This window comes from Micropterus salmoides, unplaced genomic scaffold (assembly GCF_014851395.1).
Source record: "Micropterus salmoides isolate LMB-PRFRI ecotype aquatic unplaced genomic scaffold, ASM1485139v1 Ms_hic_scaffold_8, whole genome shotgun sequence".
NCBI classification, from domain to species: domain Eukaryota; kingdom Metazoa; phylum Chordata; class Actinopteri; order Centrarchiformes; family Centrarchidae; genus Micropterus; species Micropterus salmoides.
In genome coordinates this window covers 32,985,091-33,001,642 of record NW_024044570.1, presented here as the reverse complement: position 1 = coordinate 33,001,642, position 16,552 = coordinate 32,985,091, and the positions used below count along the sequence as shown (strand labels likewise).

Sequence of the window (16,552 nt, the reverse complement as noted above, 5' to 3'; positions counted from 1 at the left end):
ACAGTGAAAGGCCTCCAAAGGGGGAGTGGCTTCCCACTGGGGGAGAGGTGACACAAAGTCCAAAGCACCAATAGGAAGACAGAACTCACCATGACACTACATAGTACAGAGGTGGTGCTCAGGCAGTGAGGAGCAGAGACCTGAAATCACACCACTGAGAGAGGGGAGGAGAGACACACACAGATGACATAACAAGTACTGAGGGTGAAACATTTTATTCTTTGCAGAGAAGAATTGATCAGTACATTTTCAAAGATGATACAGTTGGATGATCAGAAACATACAGCTTGCTTCATTTGTAAACAATTTGCATCTTAATATGACACATGACAGAACAGTCTGTCCTCAAGTTAATGGACAACTTTAACTGTCCTGAGAAAAAAAGGGGAGCGTGGGTTCTTTTTACTGGACAGTGTTTGAGTGAGTGCAAAGTTATAAAAAAAAACCAACTTCCATAAAAATCCTTCAAAAAGTTTTTTATTCTACTTGTAGAATCACCATGTAGTAAAAACACAATCATAAACTTATCTACAACGGCATATAACAGATAAAGTACAAAGTGCTCTACAGAAATCACTACAAAGCAACTACAAACATTAAAAGCATAAGACACCTCTCACAGTAAAAATAATAGTACCAATTTATTTTAAGTCCCACAATTTATAATTTATAAGCAGCATGCAATGTTAATAATTGGTTTATAACACACTATCATGTAGTTGTACAAATATAATACTTGAATTACTTGCAATTTTAACTTCTTAGATACAGATATATTTTATATAGTACTGCAGATTTACTATATTGTCCTTATCTGTTTATATACACAAACCTCTACTCCTGGGTGGCCACATAAGTCACTGATAAATACATTAACAAACACATATATCTGCTTAAAACTACATTACAATGTGCCGCGAACCATTTTATAAATCCTCAAAAGGGGGACTTAAAATATAAATAAAATATATAAAATTAACGAGATGTAAGGTAGATCCATGATGCTAACACGCATGTGTAACTTTTACCATATCAACTTATCATGCCAACATTTGCTAATCAGCACTAAGCACAAAGTGCAGCTGAGGCTGATGTCATTAGTTCTGCAGGTATTTGGTCACAAACCAAAGGATTGGACAAATTGAGTGACCTGGTGATGGTGCTGGATAAAAAGGATCACCATTGTTATTACAGTTCATCCTGACAGGGACATGAATGTCTGTACAAAATTTCATTCAATCCATCCAATAGCTAGATCCCTAGAGTTACAGTCAACTAGAGTAAAGTAGTTAGCAAGTGAGCAGAGAAGTGGAAATAATGAAAACTAATCGATAAATGGTTGAATCGTCCAGCTTATGCCACTGAAGTGTTAGTAGAACGAATATGAACTTGACCAAACCAGCAAAAAAAAGACTACAATTTCAGGATTGCTATGTCCTGTAAATAATATCAAAACTATCCACAACCATGTTTACACATCAAATCCTGCTCAGCCTTTACGGAAAACAAATAAACTAAACAAAAGAAAATCTTTACATCACTTTGGTAAAAGTGTTAAATCCAGGGGACCATTACATTCTAAGGCCATTCATTTATATTCCACAACATCTACCTTCAGCATAACTCTAATCATAACAATGATCCTTGTCTGAGCTTCATACACCACCAGAGTCATTCCACATATTACAGACTTTGAAATGTATTTTTGTCTTGAGGCCTTCTTCCTGTGGCTTACAACCCAGTCCCTGAGGCGTCTCCATTGTAGTCTTCATCATCTGAGCCCATGTCCTCTGAGGTCTTATTGTTGTCCACATCACCTCTGTGGGACTGGGATCTGCTGCTGGCCTGCTGCACAACTGGGTCTGCTACATCCAAGTTCACTAAAAAACAGAATTATGTAGAATTATAAAAGCAATGCTGTACAAAGAGCCAGTCATTATCTCAAAACAAGCCCAGACAGGATACAGCAGAGGCATGCTGAACATGGCCCCCTCTTATTACACATTATGAATAACAATTCTGAATGTCAAACATCAGACCCCTAATCACGTCTAATATCACAAGTCTCTTTTTTTTTGTCACCTAGAGTGCACAATACAGCAATGATTGTTTAATTTTCTTTCATCATTTCGTGCGAACTGATGGAACTGCATAAACCTGAGAGGCAAAAGTACATCACGCATCTTATGATTGGTTCGGTTCCAACCAACAATGTTTGCAGGTTGGAACAAGATTGTAATTGGTCTGCACTGAATGTTTCCTATATTTCTGAGCTTGTTATTTGTTTAGTTTAGACAATCAATATTGCAATATAGAAAATTACCCAGTTACGTGATACTAAGTAGCTCCCTGTAAGTTATTTGTTACATTTTTCACAATAAGGGGGAGAAAGATCTTTGTTTTTGTCATGCAAGATGTCTCTGATGCTGCTTTTAACCCTACTTGACAGGAGTAATGTAGAAAAAAAAAATCAACAGGCCTATTTTATAGCAGAAAGTTTGGTTTGTCAGGTGTAAATGATAACATGGTCAATGGCTCTGTTTCATTGAGTGTCCCAGAAAGCAATGTCTGTAAGTGAGCATGCACAACATGCACAGCACCCTGGAACTGGCTCATCAACATTAATATTATATTCACACCTGTGCTTTTTTTCAGCTATGAGAAGACAGACTGTCTGCTGTGAAAAAGGTCTATAAGGAATATCTATTTATGTACTTGAACTCACTCATCTCTTCCAGCTGTGTTCTTGTTCCCCATTCCTGAGTGCTGCAACCAAAGTAAACACAAAACCAGTCTAACAAAACAGTGTGACTCTTATCCAATATGCTACCATACCACTTCATATTAACCTGATCGTAATAAATGCATGCAGAAAAACACACATTATTCAGAGTAACATACACTAATAACACTGGTTTCACTTCAATTCCTATAAACTGCCACTAGAGGGTGTGTACAGACAAACAGCCTTCTATACTGTATGACAATACCAACAGTTCCCTTTCCCATGTAGTTTTCAACTGACACCAAGGGTTGTTATTGTAAATATAGAAGATTTCTGATATACTGTTTATATCATAAACAACCTAATTGCAAAACACATGTGATACCCTTTAACCCTCTAATATTTTTTTCTCCAGATGTCTAAAAAGTATTTTGATAAAACAATCTAGAAGGACTGATCAGCTTTTAGTTGACCTGATTATAATGTGTAGACAAATGCAACCTGTGAAAAAGTATCACAAGTAGACAGACAAAAAAGTCGGTACCCATTGTTACCTCTCCTAAATTATTTTATCAACACTAACTTGAGAAATTAATCATTTGACATTGAACCAGAATAGTGAGTTGAAAATAATTATATGGAGAAATAAGAGTTAAATAATGCCTTGTTTGGCCATACCACTGGGTATGTGCTGGATCACTGTGAGATAGTCATCTCTGCCTGTTGGATGTGTTGTGTCCACTGGCATTCTGACAGGCTAGTAAAAAACAGATTTTTTTTTTTCTGGCCTTGTTCTTGTGTCAGTAATGCAATGCAATGCAATATGCTATCATTGTTTCTGATTGCAGCAGTGTTAACAGTTTGACGAGCATTTGGATACAACTGAAAGAGGGGGCAGACTGATGGCTTTAGATTGAAATGACATCACCTTGTTCTGCTGAAATCTTAAAGGGTGTAAAGACTAATTTTTCATGATCTTGTTTGGCTGATAAAACTCATTGAATCCTGTACTGACACAGGTTATTATGTATGACGTTTTGCCTGTATACACTTCAGGCATAATAGTGTTGATGGTAAACCACATGATGAAGAGGTACAGTTGGGGGAAAAAAGCTACAACAAAGCAGTATCACAGTCCCAAAGGAACTTAAAGACAGAAAGAAAACAATAAGTAGACAGTAGAAAGCAACAAGTCTGATGAAGGAGGTTGTAGAGACAGAGCAGATGACAGCAGACAGAAGAATAAACTACCAGAAAAACAGATTTTTTTCCCGTTGTGACTTTTGTAGGCAGATGGTGATATTTTTGAATCAAAGATGCAAAATATTTTGTGCATCCACTATCTTTAACTTTGACTATTTTAAATTTAAAAATACTCGTAATATGTCATCCATCTCCTTCCAATTGCAGTCGCACGTAAAAAGAATGTAAACCCTTTGCAATTACCTGGATTTCTGCATGAATTGGTTATGAAATCTGATCTGATCTTCACCTAATTCACAACAACGGACAAACACATATGTTTTCATGTTTTTATTGAACCCACAATGTAGGATGGAAAAAGTAAGTGAACCCCAGGGCTACTGACTTCTCCAAAAGCTAAACGGAGTCAGGAGTCAGCCAACCTGGAGTCCAAACACGAGACTGGAGGTGTTTGTTAGAGCTGACCTTCCCTATAAAAAAAAACACAGCAATTTTAATTTTGCTATTCTCATGTAGCATTGCCTGATGTCAACCATGCCTCGAACAAAAAAAAGATCTAAGATTAATAATTATTAACTTGCATTAAGCTGGAAAGGTTACAAATGTATCTCTAAAAGCCTTGATATTCATCAGTCCACAGTAAGACAAACTGTCTTTAAATGGAGAGAGTTCAGCACTGTTGCTAGTCTCCCTAGGACTGGCCGTCCTGCAAAGATGACTGCACAGCGTAGAATGCTCAATGAGGTTAAGAAGGATCCTAGAGTATCAGCTGAAGACTTACAGAAATCTCTGGAACATGCTAGCTTCTCTGTTGAGGACTCTACGATACATCAAACACTGAATAAGAATAGAGGACATGGAAGACATCACGGAGGATGCCACTGACATCCAAAAAATTAATAATTGCTGCACGTCTCAAGTTTGCAAAAGAACACCTGGGTTTTCCACAGCACTACTGGAAAAATGTTCTGTGGACACATGAAACCAAAGTTCAGTTTTTTGGAAGGAACACACTCTATGTGTGGAGGGGGAAAAAACACAGCATAGCACTCTAGCAACATCAAAACCTCATCTGAACTGTGAAGTATGGTGGAGGAGGAATCCTGGTTTGGGGCTGCTTCTCTGCCTCAGGGCCTGGAAGGGTTGCCATCATCAACGGAAAAATTTATTATTTAATACGGAAAGTTTATCAAGAAATTTTGTAGGAAAATTTAAGGCCATCTGTCCGCCAATTAAAGCTCAACAAAAGATGTATGATGCAACAGGACAACAACCACAAGCACAGAAATAAATTAACAACAGAATGGCTTCAACAGAAGAAAATAAGCCTTCTGGAGTGGCCCAGTCAGAGTCCTGACCTCAGGCCCGATTAAGATTCACACAAGATTACTGCTAAAATAAAAACGTTTTTTTTTTTAAAGAGCAATGGTCCAAAATTCCTCCTGTTGGTTGATCACGTCTTATCTGCAACTACAGGAAACGTTTGGTTGAGGTTATTGCTGCCAAAGGAGGCTGAACCAGTTATTAAATCCAGGGGTTCACATACTTTTCCCACCCTGCACTGTGAATGTTTACATGGTATATTTAATAAATACATGAAAACATTTAATTGTGTGGAGTAGATGAAGATGGATGAAGATCAGATCACATTTTATGACCAATTTATGCAGAAATCCAGGTAATTCCAAAGGATTCACGTACTTTTTCCTGTGACTGTATATTGCTAAACATGAAAAGGCTTTTGAATTAGCATTTGGTACACTAAAACTCTACACTAAAAAGGATGAACTAGTTTGTTAGTTTTTATGTATTTATATAATCTTTTTGTTAAGACTACTAATAAAACAGTTGTTACACTTACTTTCACTAATAAACAAGCCAAGACTCCAGGAAGTGACTGCGCCAAAGCAAGAAAAGTTGTTAGTGTTGCTGATAAGCAGATTTTATAATCTTTAGACAGAGCCTGGCTAGCTGTTTCCCTGTTTTTGTGCTAAGCTAACCTGCTGCGTGCGTAAATGTAAATGCTCCGTACTTGTATAGCGCCTTTCTAGTCTTTTCGACCACTCAAAGCGCTTTTACACTACATCTGCATTCACCATTCACAGCCGCCCAGCTATATGCGTGTAGCTTCATATTTAGCATAAAGATCTGTGAGTGACATCCATCTTCTCATATAGCTCTCTGCAAGAAGGTAAACAAGTGTGTTGCCCAAAATGCAAAAGGATTTCTTTTAAAGACTTCCCCAAGACAGCCAGTGAAATACTGAACAACTGTATTTCTTGTGTTCTTATCTTCGTGCTGAACCTCTCTCTCTTAAAGTAGCTGAAAAGAAAACGTTTTTCCCCATGGCGACATGGACTGAACAGCTTGCACTTAAGTGTTTAGTTTGCAGGACTTTTTTTCTCAGAAAATACTGAGATAAAAATAGAGGAGAGAAAAGAGCAACTATTTGGTCAGGATTTAAACAAAAATAATGCTGAATCACCTCACCCTTGAACCTGTCATTAATTTTGTTTTGTTAATTTTTTAGTTTGCAGGGCTAAGTGTGTCATTCTGCTTCTCATGTCTCATGCTTTAACTCCAGTGTTAAATGTCCCATAAACGTTCTAAATCCCAGTGATGCTAGCTGCCAGAAAGCGCTGCTAAAACTGCAACAAAAAGACGGTCTACAAGCGGTTTCTCCCTACAATGTTTTCCTGTTATGTGCATGTAGGGAGCATGAGTGATAAATTTTTTCCCCTTCCTAATGTAATCTTAATTTACTGAGAGAGTTGGATGAGCCACTGGGAGCACCATCCACTGTCGAGCACTACAGCTTCAAAGCAGCAGCTGCATTTTCAGCCCCTTGCTTAAGGACTCAAGGTGAGGAGAGTTACCATTCTCTTTCTCCACCCCATTTTCCTGGGGACCCAGGTGTCACTGCCCTCTTTCTAAATCCACAAACATTAAGTGATTACATTAAAATGCATAAGAGGCAGAAGAGAATCCAAATATTGAACAAACCACCAACCATCTGACGTTACGTGTCGCTGTTTAGCTGCCAAATCATTTTGGAGACCTCTCAGACCGTTTCTTCGACTTTTCACACGTCTTGTGTCCTGATCATAGAGGTCTGCAGAAAACCAGGGGAGGCAGTTTTTGTAGAGGGAAAAGTTGGGAGATTTCATGAGTATTCATTTCTGTACAGATTTTATCTTACTTTAAAGTTGTGTTATTTTCAGTCTGATTCACTATGAAGCTCACAGACATTAAACATACACACCATGGACATACCTGTATGGATGATGAATGTTAGTGAAGCACTGAAGCCCCTATGTGTGATGCTGCTGTCGGATGTGAACTGAAGCACCATGACGTTGTGGTAGGACAGGACAGGAGGAGGGATACTTCCACCACACAACACCACTACACAAGACAAACATTGACAAAATAAACCTCTTTTTGCTGGTAATGTTAAGTCATTTTTAAATTTGAGAATAACGTAACAGAAGATATACAGGGAGACAGACATAAACCAAGCAGGGCAAAGAGAATGAAAAGCTAGTTCAACAGAGTTTAGGAGAAAGTGTTTTTGAAAGAGTTGTGCCACCCAGACGTCCATCATCCCTCCCACCTATCTCCTCTGTTCCTTCTACATCTCCCAGGACGGTGAGGGAGTCATACAAGCATCCGTCAGACTCCTCCAGGTGAAAATCAGAAAAGTCAAGCTGTAACAGAACACAATAATCAGCCTTTGATTACTGATTAGCGTTTCAGGTTATTTTGATTCAGCAGAAGATTTTGTGCATCACCTTAACAACATGCCCCTGTGGAGCATAGACAACCCAGCGGAGGACACAGTCATTACTGTAGAATTGTGGGTAATTTAGGCTGTGGACAGCAGTCTGATCCTCAATTAGAATTACTGTCCCGCATCCTGATTGTGCACACACACACACACACACACGCACACACACACACACACACACAAGAGAAACAAGCATTACTACCCTTACAGAATAATAAAAAATAAATAACAAAACACAAATACACACACTGACCTGCAGACTGAAAACAAAGGACACATTATTAAAAGCTGAGTTCATCCTCTCCTCAGCCTCCTCAGTGTGTTTGTAACTCATTATTGTGTCATGGGACATCTGCTCGCGCAAATCCCAGGTTGCTACGAAATCAACAGACATAGCAACGGCTAAAACTGTGCATGACCTGTTCATACAGTGTGTCCAGTTTCAGTTAAGGCTCACTGATGGACACAGCAGAATGTATCAGCCTGTGTATATAACTCAGCATTTCATGCTGAGGTTCATGTGCCTGTGTACTGTATCCGTGTGTCTGAATTGTGTGTGTGTGTGTGTGTGTGTGTGTGTGTGTGTGTGTGGTGTTTCCCACCAGGATCAGAGTGTCCCTGGACGGCACGGTGCCTAACGACAAAGCCACTTCCTGCTCTGTTAATGTCAGAGGAAAAGACAAGTGTTGCATTCGGGGAATTCATGAGCACTGGGCCAGGAAGGACACTTCCACAGAAAATACCTGGAAAAACAGAGAAAATCACAAAAGAGGATAAAACATATTATAGTTCAGTATGTGCTGTGTGTGCATATATATATTCCATTAATGTCTGGTTAGGTGAATGATTCTCACAAGTGTTTTAACTTTTGCTTGTGTTAAGTACTGGTACAATTTGTAAAACTAGTTATTTGGCTCAATCAATCATATGTGTGCATTAAATTTTTAAAATGAGGGCAAGAATGTAAAAAATCCTCTGCTTGACAACAGTTTTTGGCTGGTTGAAAGGATTTGTTGAGAAATAGCTCCAACACTAATCTTAAGAGACGCTGATAGGTGTATTTCTTTCACTTTGGACACATCCTGACTAGATGTTTCCCCCTGCCGTCAGTGTCCTGACCCCCAGTATTGTTCTCCTGATCTCACTCTCAGATATAGAGCAAATACATGTTTTTCCTAAAATGTTGAACTATTTATTAACTGACACATGACCAGAGGTCCTGGGTGGCTCTGCAGCGTCTGATAAATGTTTATACAATCATGAAGGGCAGTCTCATTGTGACTCACCAAAAGGCCTGCGAGTCCCTACTGAAACAGTGAGGCGATCGTAGCGGCAGTAAGAGTCATTCTCCAGATCAAAACGATCAAACTCCAACAGAATACTGTGACGAGGAGGAACACTGATGCTCCACACACACAACCTGAACAGACACAGAGATTGAAGTTATCCAGGGTAGTTTGCCCATGCTAATTTGATTTACAGATTCATTTATTTTCCTTAAATTTCTTGAATGATATTATTTTTATGGCAGTTAGGTCACAATTATAACCATTTGTTATCACTCACTGGTTGTTGTCATAGTGATCACCAGGGTGGGCAGGGTTTCTGATTACTCCTACCCTGTCTGTTACAGGTCCATCTCTCATACTGCAGAGCTCTGACAGACAGACAGACACACACACACACACACACACTGCATGCATCAAAGAAACATTGTGAAATATAGATGAATAAGAGTTGCTATAATGAGGAAACAACAACTCACTCGATAATGTCGTTTCCTGCTGCTGCTCATCAGCTAAAGCGAACACATACACAAAGAGAATAAAGAAAAAAGTCCTCATTAATATCAAACAATTGTTATCAAATTTCATATTAATAAATAAACATCTTCTGGGAGGACTGTGTGCAGACACCCAGAGATGGGCAGCTTTTCAATTAAATGATTTTAAATACATATAAATAACTTTTTATTGTTTTGTCAATTGTATTTTGCTGGGTAGAAATTATATTGTATGCTTGTATTTAAAATATTAAATTATTTCATTTTATTCCCAAATAAGACACATTTTTATCCCCAGGTTTAAACTGTAGATTTTTATTTTTACAACACTGGACTAATCCCAGTCTTTGGCTAAATGCAAGTCAATCACGTGGCACGTCCTGTCAGGTCCAGCAACACGCTCATTTGTGTTCCTCGTGACCAGTAGCTTGAGGAAAGAAGCTGTTTTGGTGTTTGGTGCAAATCTAATGACACATAAAATACATCGGAAGAAAACAGTAATTAGCAAACACGTGAGCTTGAGAACTGGCAAATATAGTTACTGGCTATAAACCACCCAGCATGAACCCCTGAATTTGCAGCCTCCCACCTCCAACACATCCTGATTGGCCACTTCAAAACCATGAAAGCTCATATTTTCAATGTAGGGGGTTTAAGGTCAGAGCCATATTTATCATAATTTACAAATTACTTGAGCCACTCCATCCTCTATAGCTGACAGAGTGCAGGGGGGATGTTTAGTTGGATTTGTTGGTCTAGTCTGCCTGGCTCATTCATCTTTTATCTGGCTGAGGTTTGTGCAAGTTAGAATATGTGGCCCTGACCATAGCTCTCAAATATCAGTAGCCTAGCTGTGTATTGATTAACTGTCCATGGTGCTAAAGTAGCAGTCGGATTTGTAATTATAATTTCGTCTTGGATGCTCCGTATTTGAATAGCGCCTTTCTAGTCTTTTCGACCACTCAATACACTACATCTGCACACACACACACACACACACACATTCATACACTGATGGAACAGCCACCAGTGGCAATTCAGGGTTTAGTATCTTGCCCAAGGACACTTTGACACGCAGCCTGGAGGAGCCGGGGATTGAACCACGACCTTCCGATTATCGGGCAACCTGCTCTACTGAGCCACAGTCACCCATGGATGGATCTATAATATTCTCTAAACTACACTAATAATAAATAAGAATATAATACTCAATTCTATACTATATTGTAGCCTATACACTCTATTAAGCAGTGTCCCCTCCATGATCAAAGTGACAAGTAGCAACGTGTAGTCATGGGTGCTTCCATTGGGCCAACTCACCGTTCAAAATGAACAAATCCCTAACTGCCTACAGTATTCACTGATACCATACAATGTAATATTAAAAACTAATTACCAAAGCAATTTTAAGTTATTATTGTGTGAGGCATGGCCACTCATGACATAAGATAGGTCACATTTTACAAATACTAAGGGGTGCATGTAGACAGCGATCTTAGCTAGCATGTTGCAAACTATTGTGCACATATCCAGCTGGCCAGACATTTTTCCCAGTAGTTGGCGGAGACCAAACACTGAGCTAAAAGGAGAATAAATATCAGACTTAAATTTGTCAAGGGACCAGAAAAGCAACTCCCAGTGAATGATAATGTTGCTCTATATCTGCTGGATGTGCAAACAAGTTTGCTTCACTTCATAAGGTCAGCATGCCAATCTTGTGTTGGCCCTCTAGTGTCCAAAACAATCAACGTATGCAAGTTTAAGATCAATTAAGGGCTTTAGTTTGGTCAGACAAGCTGTCAAAACTTCAGCAAAGGGTCAGTTGAGCCTGACACAACACAGACATTCAAGATTTTTCATCTGAAAGCCATTAGACACATTATCGTCACTTAATAAATTGTTACTGTGTGTTATAGTATTTCATAAACTACATAATAGACCCCAGATACAAATGAAGCCAAATACTGACTTCTGAAAGACAATCAGCCTGAACCTGATGTTTACCTTATCTCAACCTACCCTCTCTCAGTTTACGCTTAATCCAGGACAGCAGCAGCCGGACATCAGTGAAAACCCCGGGAGACCCTCTTCGGGAAGGGTGGCGGCTGCTGTTGTTTCCCCAGCTCCGACCACATCCCTTCCCCCAGGAAGTTACACCCAGCGCTACCCAGTGACCACCACCTGAACCTGCAGGACATACCAGAGGACCCCCTGAGTCCCCCTGGAGAGAGGATGAAGGGAGGAATCAATGGATGAGCAACAACACTGCAAAAACCTATTTAAAGCTACTAAATAATGGGATTTCTTCAAAACAGATGACTGATTTGTAGTTCGCAGGCATTAGTGAAGCATCGCTGCTTTCAGTAGCACAGATTGAATAGGGTGCTTGAACTAAATGGAGTGTAGAATAATGGCAAAAGAGGCAGTATATTTCTTTTTCTACCTGGCAGGCATCTTTCCCTCCTCTCTCAGGTCCGGCACACAGAACTGTCATGGCTGGCTGAGGCCTAGCTGGTCTCTGGTTACGAATTGAACTTTTGACAGTTTGGAGAACGTATTTGCATTTGGCTGGGTCCACCAAGTCTAACTGGACCTCTCTCAGTACCGCAGGAAGACGACCCTCTAAGGAAACAGTAGAATACAATAGAACAAAATGAAAGCTCAAGTCTGCTTTATAAAATTTTGGCGGGAGTGAGAGAACACCTTACTTTCCTTCATCCTGCCCCATCCGCCCACAATGCAACTGGTTTCCGGTGGAATGTTGTCATCAGGCAGAGGCAGACATATTGGCTGGGCATGGGATCCTGTTGAAAGAAAATCCCTTACCAGTGACTTGACAAAATGTGATCAACACTACAGGAAGGGCTCACCGTAATCTAAGAAAACTAAACCATAACAATCGTCAAAATGAAAACCTGCCCAGTTGAATGTGTTGATCCAACTCCATTAGTGCTATGTCGTAGCTCATAGGCAAAGCATGATTGTACTTCTCGTGGACTGAGACAGACTTGACGAGAAAGACCTGCTCCTCTTCATCATCCACTCTCCGGTCAAATTCTCCCACCAGCACTCTAACACCACTGAGGAACTCTCTACACAGAGCAGAGAAGTATTGATGTTGTATGTCCATTCAATGAACAGTCAACATCAGGAACAAGCATTATGCACATGTGGCACAAGAGCAAAAGAGTTAATGGGACTATGCAAGTAAGTAACAACAGTACTTAGAGAGTGATGCAAAGCAGTGTGCGGCGGTCATTATCCAGCGATCAGACAGGATGGCCCCTCCACAGAAATGAGAGCCCCTGTTCTGCAGTGAGACCTGAGTGAAGAGAACACAAGCTTTACAGAAATTTAATGTTTACACACATTAAAAATATAAATGCAGACATAAGCCTGTTGAAGGACAAGAATCTGGATGCAACTGATTTTGTTAGTGTCTAGTGTTAGCATGCTATTTTAGCATTAATCTTAAAGAACAGCTGAATTCCTGCCCATAAACTAGCGGGCCCCAAGTTAGATGAAAAGTCAGCGTCCTCTGGGGCTATGAATGTCTGTCAAATATTATGGCAAACCAGATATTTCACTCTGGGCCGTCCAGCAGAGCAGATAACATTATCATTGCAAAGGTTTGGCTAATGATTTTCTAAGGGCTCATTTTGGTATACCTTCTTCTTTTGCCTTTTGCTACATTTGCTGTCGCATTACAAAAATGACCACTTTAGTGATACATGCCTAGGAATGCACAAATCATCATGTAAATTTGTATCATGAACAATGGATATATTTTTGTTAAAAGTGTACAGCCCAATACAGCTGAAGTTGTTGATGTGAGATGCTAATAAAATAATTGTTTCCAACTCAATGATCACAAAAGGTTTTATATTATTAAATGATAGATAATATTGGCAAAAATGGCATAAAATAAAAAAACACATTAACTGTGCAGCCTTGCTGTCAGAGTGGAGCAAATAAGTAATATACTGCCACATTTTCATGCACCTGAATGTCAAGTTTGAGTACTCCATATGACTGTTCAGTAAGTTTTTTAACAAAACAGTGATGATTCCCCTGCCAGTTGACCACACTTGGCTGTGCATTTTCTCTGGTGCACAGAAAGTAACAGATACCAGCAAGTAGATAAATAGAAGAAGTGGTTATTCTGCATTGGTAATGTGGCAAAAACAGGGATGAACAGAAAACCTCAGAACCTCAGCAAATGCAATCTCAGCACACAAAGAATAGGAACTAACTAATTTGAAGAATGGTAGACTACTGACTAGCCATGGATGTGATCCATATGCAGCCTCGGCCCCTCCGACGACCCTCGCCATGGAGCTCCACACCCGAGGAATCCCACACTTTGACCCTGGCAGACAGGGTGAAATCTACTTAGTCTTCTCACATTCATTCTGTTCAGTGTTTTGACCACATAAAAATATTCATTAAAGAACAAGTAAGTTCATATCTACCTTCTCCTGTTTGGTGTCCACTTTTTCACTAACCTGATTGAGCAGCATCGATGTCGGTGTGTACCCAAAAGCAGAGAGAGAGCAGAGTGGCAATGGTCCTCATCGCTAAGACACACATCAGGAATGGTCCTACTAGGAAGGCAAAACGCTTTATAGACCCGTGTGTGTGTGTGTGTGTGTGAGGGGGTACTTATTAACAAGCCAGTAAAAAGGGAGTGATTGAAAGTGTTTGCACTCTCAAGGTCAACTGTGGTGTGTGGAGTTTTGTGCGTACCACAAAAAGAGACAAACAGTCCAGTGGCTGTAAAACAGAGAAAGAGAAACAGTCATAAAAGGCAAACAAAAAACCAGGGAAGGCTGACGCAGATGCAGGAAAAGAAAAGCAGAGAAATAAAATAGAAAACCTTAAATATTTGGGGGGGTTTTATATATATTTTTGACGTGAAAAAGATGGAGGAAAAAGTGATGCATTGGTATTACACCCGTTGCCGTTTCCCCGGGTCAAGAAGCTTGTTGTGAAAGACTGAAAATACCAGACAACCTGTGGTGGTCAGCGTAACCTTTGAGGCAAAGCTTTATAAGATGGGATACAGGAAACTGAGCCCTTACCACATTCAATGTATGATTGAACTGCTGTGAATCTGTGTAACGAGAACAGCCAGTGTGGCCAAAGAAGGCAAGTGTCTGTGTTTGAGAGGTTTTTAGAAAAGCTTGGGTTTTGAGGTGAACCATGGTTTTCTGTCCAAGCTATAGAAAAAATCTGACCTCTGAAGTCATTTTTACTTACCAGACAGCAGCTCAGTGTGAAGCAGTGTCGCATCCTTACCAGTTGGATAATGGGTCACTTTTATGCACCCTTTCTACAAGCAATGCCTCAGTCAGCAAGCTACAACTACAAATGTCCAAGGAGAGGCATGGTAGATATGAGGTGCAGAGGAGTACAGGCAGTTTATTCTGCCAGATTCTGCAACTACGTGTCTGTTTTGAAGGAGCAAGAGAAGGTCTAGGGTGTGGTTATAGATCATAGTAGTGATCCACAATATTCTCACTTAACTGGTGTTTCTGGACTACATTTCCCTGAGGTGATTTGTCACACGGGGCCAGTACCTTGGTGCATTTTTTCATTTAATCTTTTCAGATCTGTCAGTGAATACAATGGGTGAGGTACTTGTGATGGTGACAGGGATAGGTAAGGTAGGATAAGTTCACCCAAAAATCACATACAAAACCCCCCCTCACCAACCCATATTTATTCAAAATGTAGGAAGAAGTAGTTCCAATGAAACAAACACTTTATTATGGCTTCTTCTTAAATGCTGTCAGCCAGTGCAGTTGCATTTTTCCTATTTGACAGCTGATCCATTCAAACAGCCTGGATATGGAATTGATTTTATTTCAGTCATTAAGTTTTCATGTAAATGCAGTGCTGTAATGCTTCTTAGACTCTCTTCCACTTAGAGAAAGTTATACATTATCAGCTTGTAAAGTTGTTGTGGTAGACTTGTTAACAATTGCTTGTTTGCACATCCAGCAGATGCAGAGCAACATAATTCAGCCTTGATCTTGAGTCGTGTATCTGGCCACCTGACAGTGGTGGACAAAGCATTCAGATCCTTAATACTAATACCACACTGTAAAAATACTGTTACAAAGAACTGTATTGAACATTTTAAAGTAAAAACACGTAAGTGTAATAAGAAAAAAGTAACTTTAAGTATCAAAAGTACTCAACGCACAAGTCCCATGTCACTGTTTGAGGTATATTATTTCATTAGATTATTACTCATTCTTGTAAAAGCCAGATTTTACTGCTGTAGTTATTTAGGTAGAGCTCATTTTGAACAATTTTGTATCAGACTGACTAATTATTTTATTAGTTGCAGTCCAATGGATCAGATTTTTCTCCATTAATTGACTGTAAAAATTAGAAATGCTGTCACAATTAAGGGACACCTTCATAAAGCTCGTTTTGTCCAGCCAACAGTCCAAACCTTATTAACACAACATTCAAGTTATTAAAATTTAAATTTGTGAAGCTGGAACCATGAAGTGTTTTTGCATGAAAAATTACTAAAACAAAATAACTGCCAGTTCATAGTTTAGTTATAACTTAAACTACCCAACAAATTAACTTTTTTTTTTACTCTTTATGGTTTGTGTGTAAAAAGCTTAGTTTGTAAACTAACTACTAAAGCTGTCAGATAAATGTAGTGGGGTAGAATAGAAAGTGGCATGAAAAGTACAGGTACCTCAAGTAAAGTACTTGAGTAAATGTACTAAATCCAATATTCACTCTCCTTTCAACTCTTTTGGTCTTTACCAGCTCCGGAGAGAAACTCGTGGCTCCTTAGCTGCTAGATGTTTGACCTTCTTCACCACTAGCTAGCTGCTAATTTTGCCTGCTTTTCTTAATTCATTTGAGCCACTGTTAACATCAATATTTATTGGTTCAGCTCTGCAGTATCTGTAGGTACTGTAAACCTACTTGAACTGAACTGCACATAGATTAAACCACCATTGTGTTGGCAATAAAGTAGCAAAATGGACAGCTATCTGCACAAAACTTATCCAGCGTATTACCC

General features: G+C 39.5%; 1 protein-coding gene across 4 annotated transcripts; it reads right to left on the bottom strand.

Annotated features, from left to right (window-relative positions):
* Window positions 1–460: 460 nt before the first annotated feature.
* Window positions 461–14,814, bottom strand: LOC119893236 (ovochymase-2). Of its 4 annotated transcripts, XM_038705238.1 has the most exons (18): window positions 14,758–14,814; window positions 14,245–14,271; window positions 14,004–14,102; window positions 13,779–13,867; window positions 12,723–12,820; window positions 12,418–12,590; window positions 12,207–12,302; window positions 11,942–12,120; window positions 11,518–11,719; window positions 9,481–9,513; window positions 9,282–9,372; window positions 9,002–9,135; window positions 8,318–8,458; window positions 7,720–7,844; window positions 7,542–7,635; window positions 7,202–7,333; window positions 6,939–7,040; window positions 461–1,880 (listed from the first exon to the last, which is right to left on the bottom strand). In XM_038705238.1, exons 3-18 carry the CDS (start codon window positions 14,086–14,088, stop codon window positions 1,732–1,734), a joined length of 1,923 nt encoding a protein of 640 aa, XP_038561166.1. In that variant the 5' UTR covers window positions 14,089–14,102; window positions 14,245–14,271; window positions 14,758–14,814; the 3' UTR covers window positions 461–1,731. The 4 variants fall into 4 exon arrangements, with proteins under 4 accessions (XP_038561166.1, XP_038561165.1, XP_038561163.1 ...); XM_038705236.1 differs by lacking the exon at window positions 14,758–14,814 and adding an exon at window positions 2,726–2,766 and having other exon boundaries at window positions 1,743–1,880; window positions 14,004–14,271; XM_038705237.1 differs by lacking the exons at window positions 14,004–14,102; window positions 14,245–14,271; window positions 14,758–14,814 and adding an exon at window positions 13,971–13,989.
* Window positions 14,815–16,552: the final 1,738 nt, after the last annotated feature.

What these genes read in the sequence shown, in the direction of transcription:
- LOC119893236 (XM_038705238.1), bottom strand. Translation starts at nt 14,088, where the DNA reads ATGTGTGTCTTAGCGATGAGGACCATTGCCACTCTGCTCTCTCTCTGC. An exon ending in TGCTTTGCATCACTCTCTAA is followed by an intron (nt 12,591 to 12,722) that starts GTACTGTTGTTA and finishes TGCTCTGTGTAG; the next exon opens with AGAGTTCCTCAGTGGTGTTA. An exon ending in TAAGCGTAAACTGAGAGAGG is followed by an intron (nt 9,514 to 11,517) that starts GTAGGTTGAGAT and finishes TGTTCGCTTTAG; the next exon opens with CTGATGAGCAGCAGCAGGAA.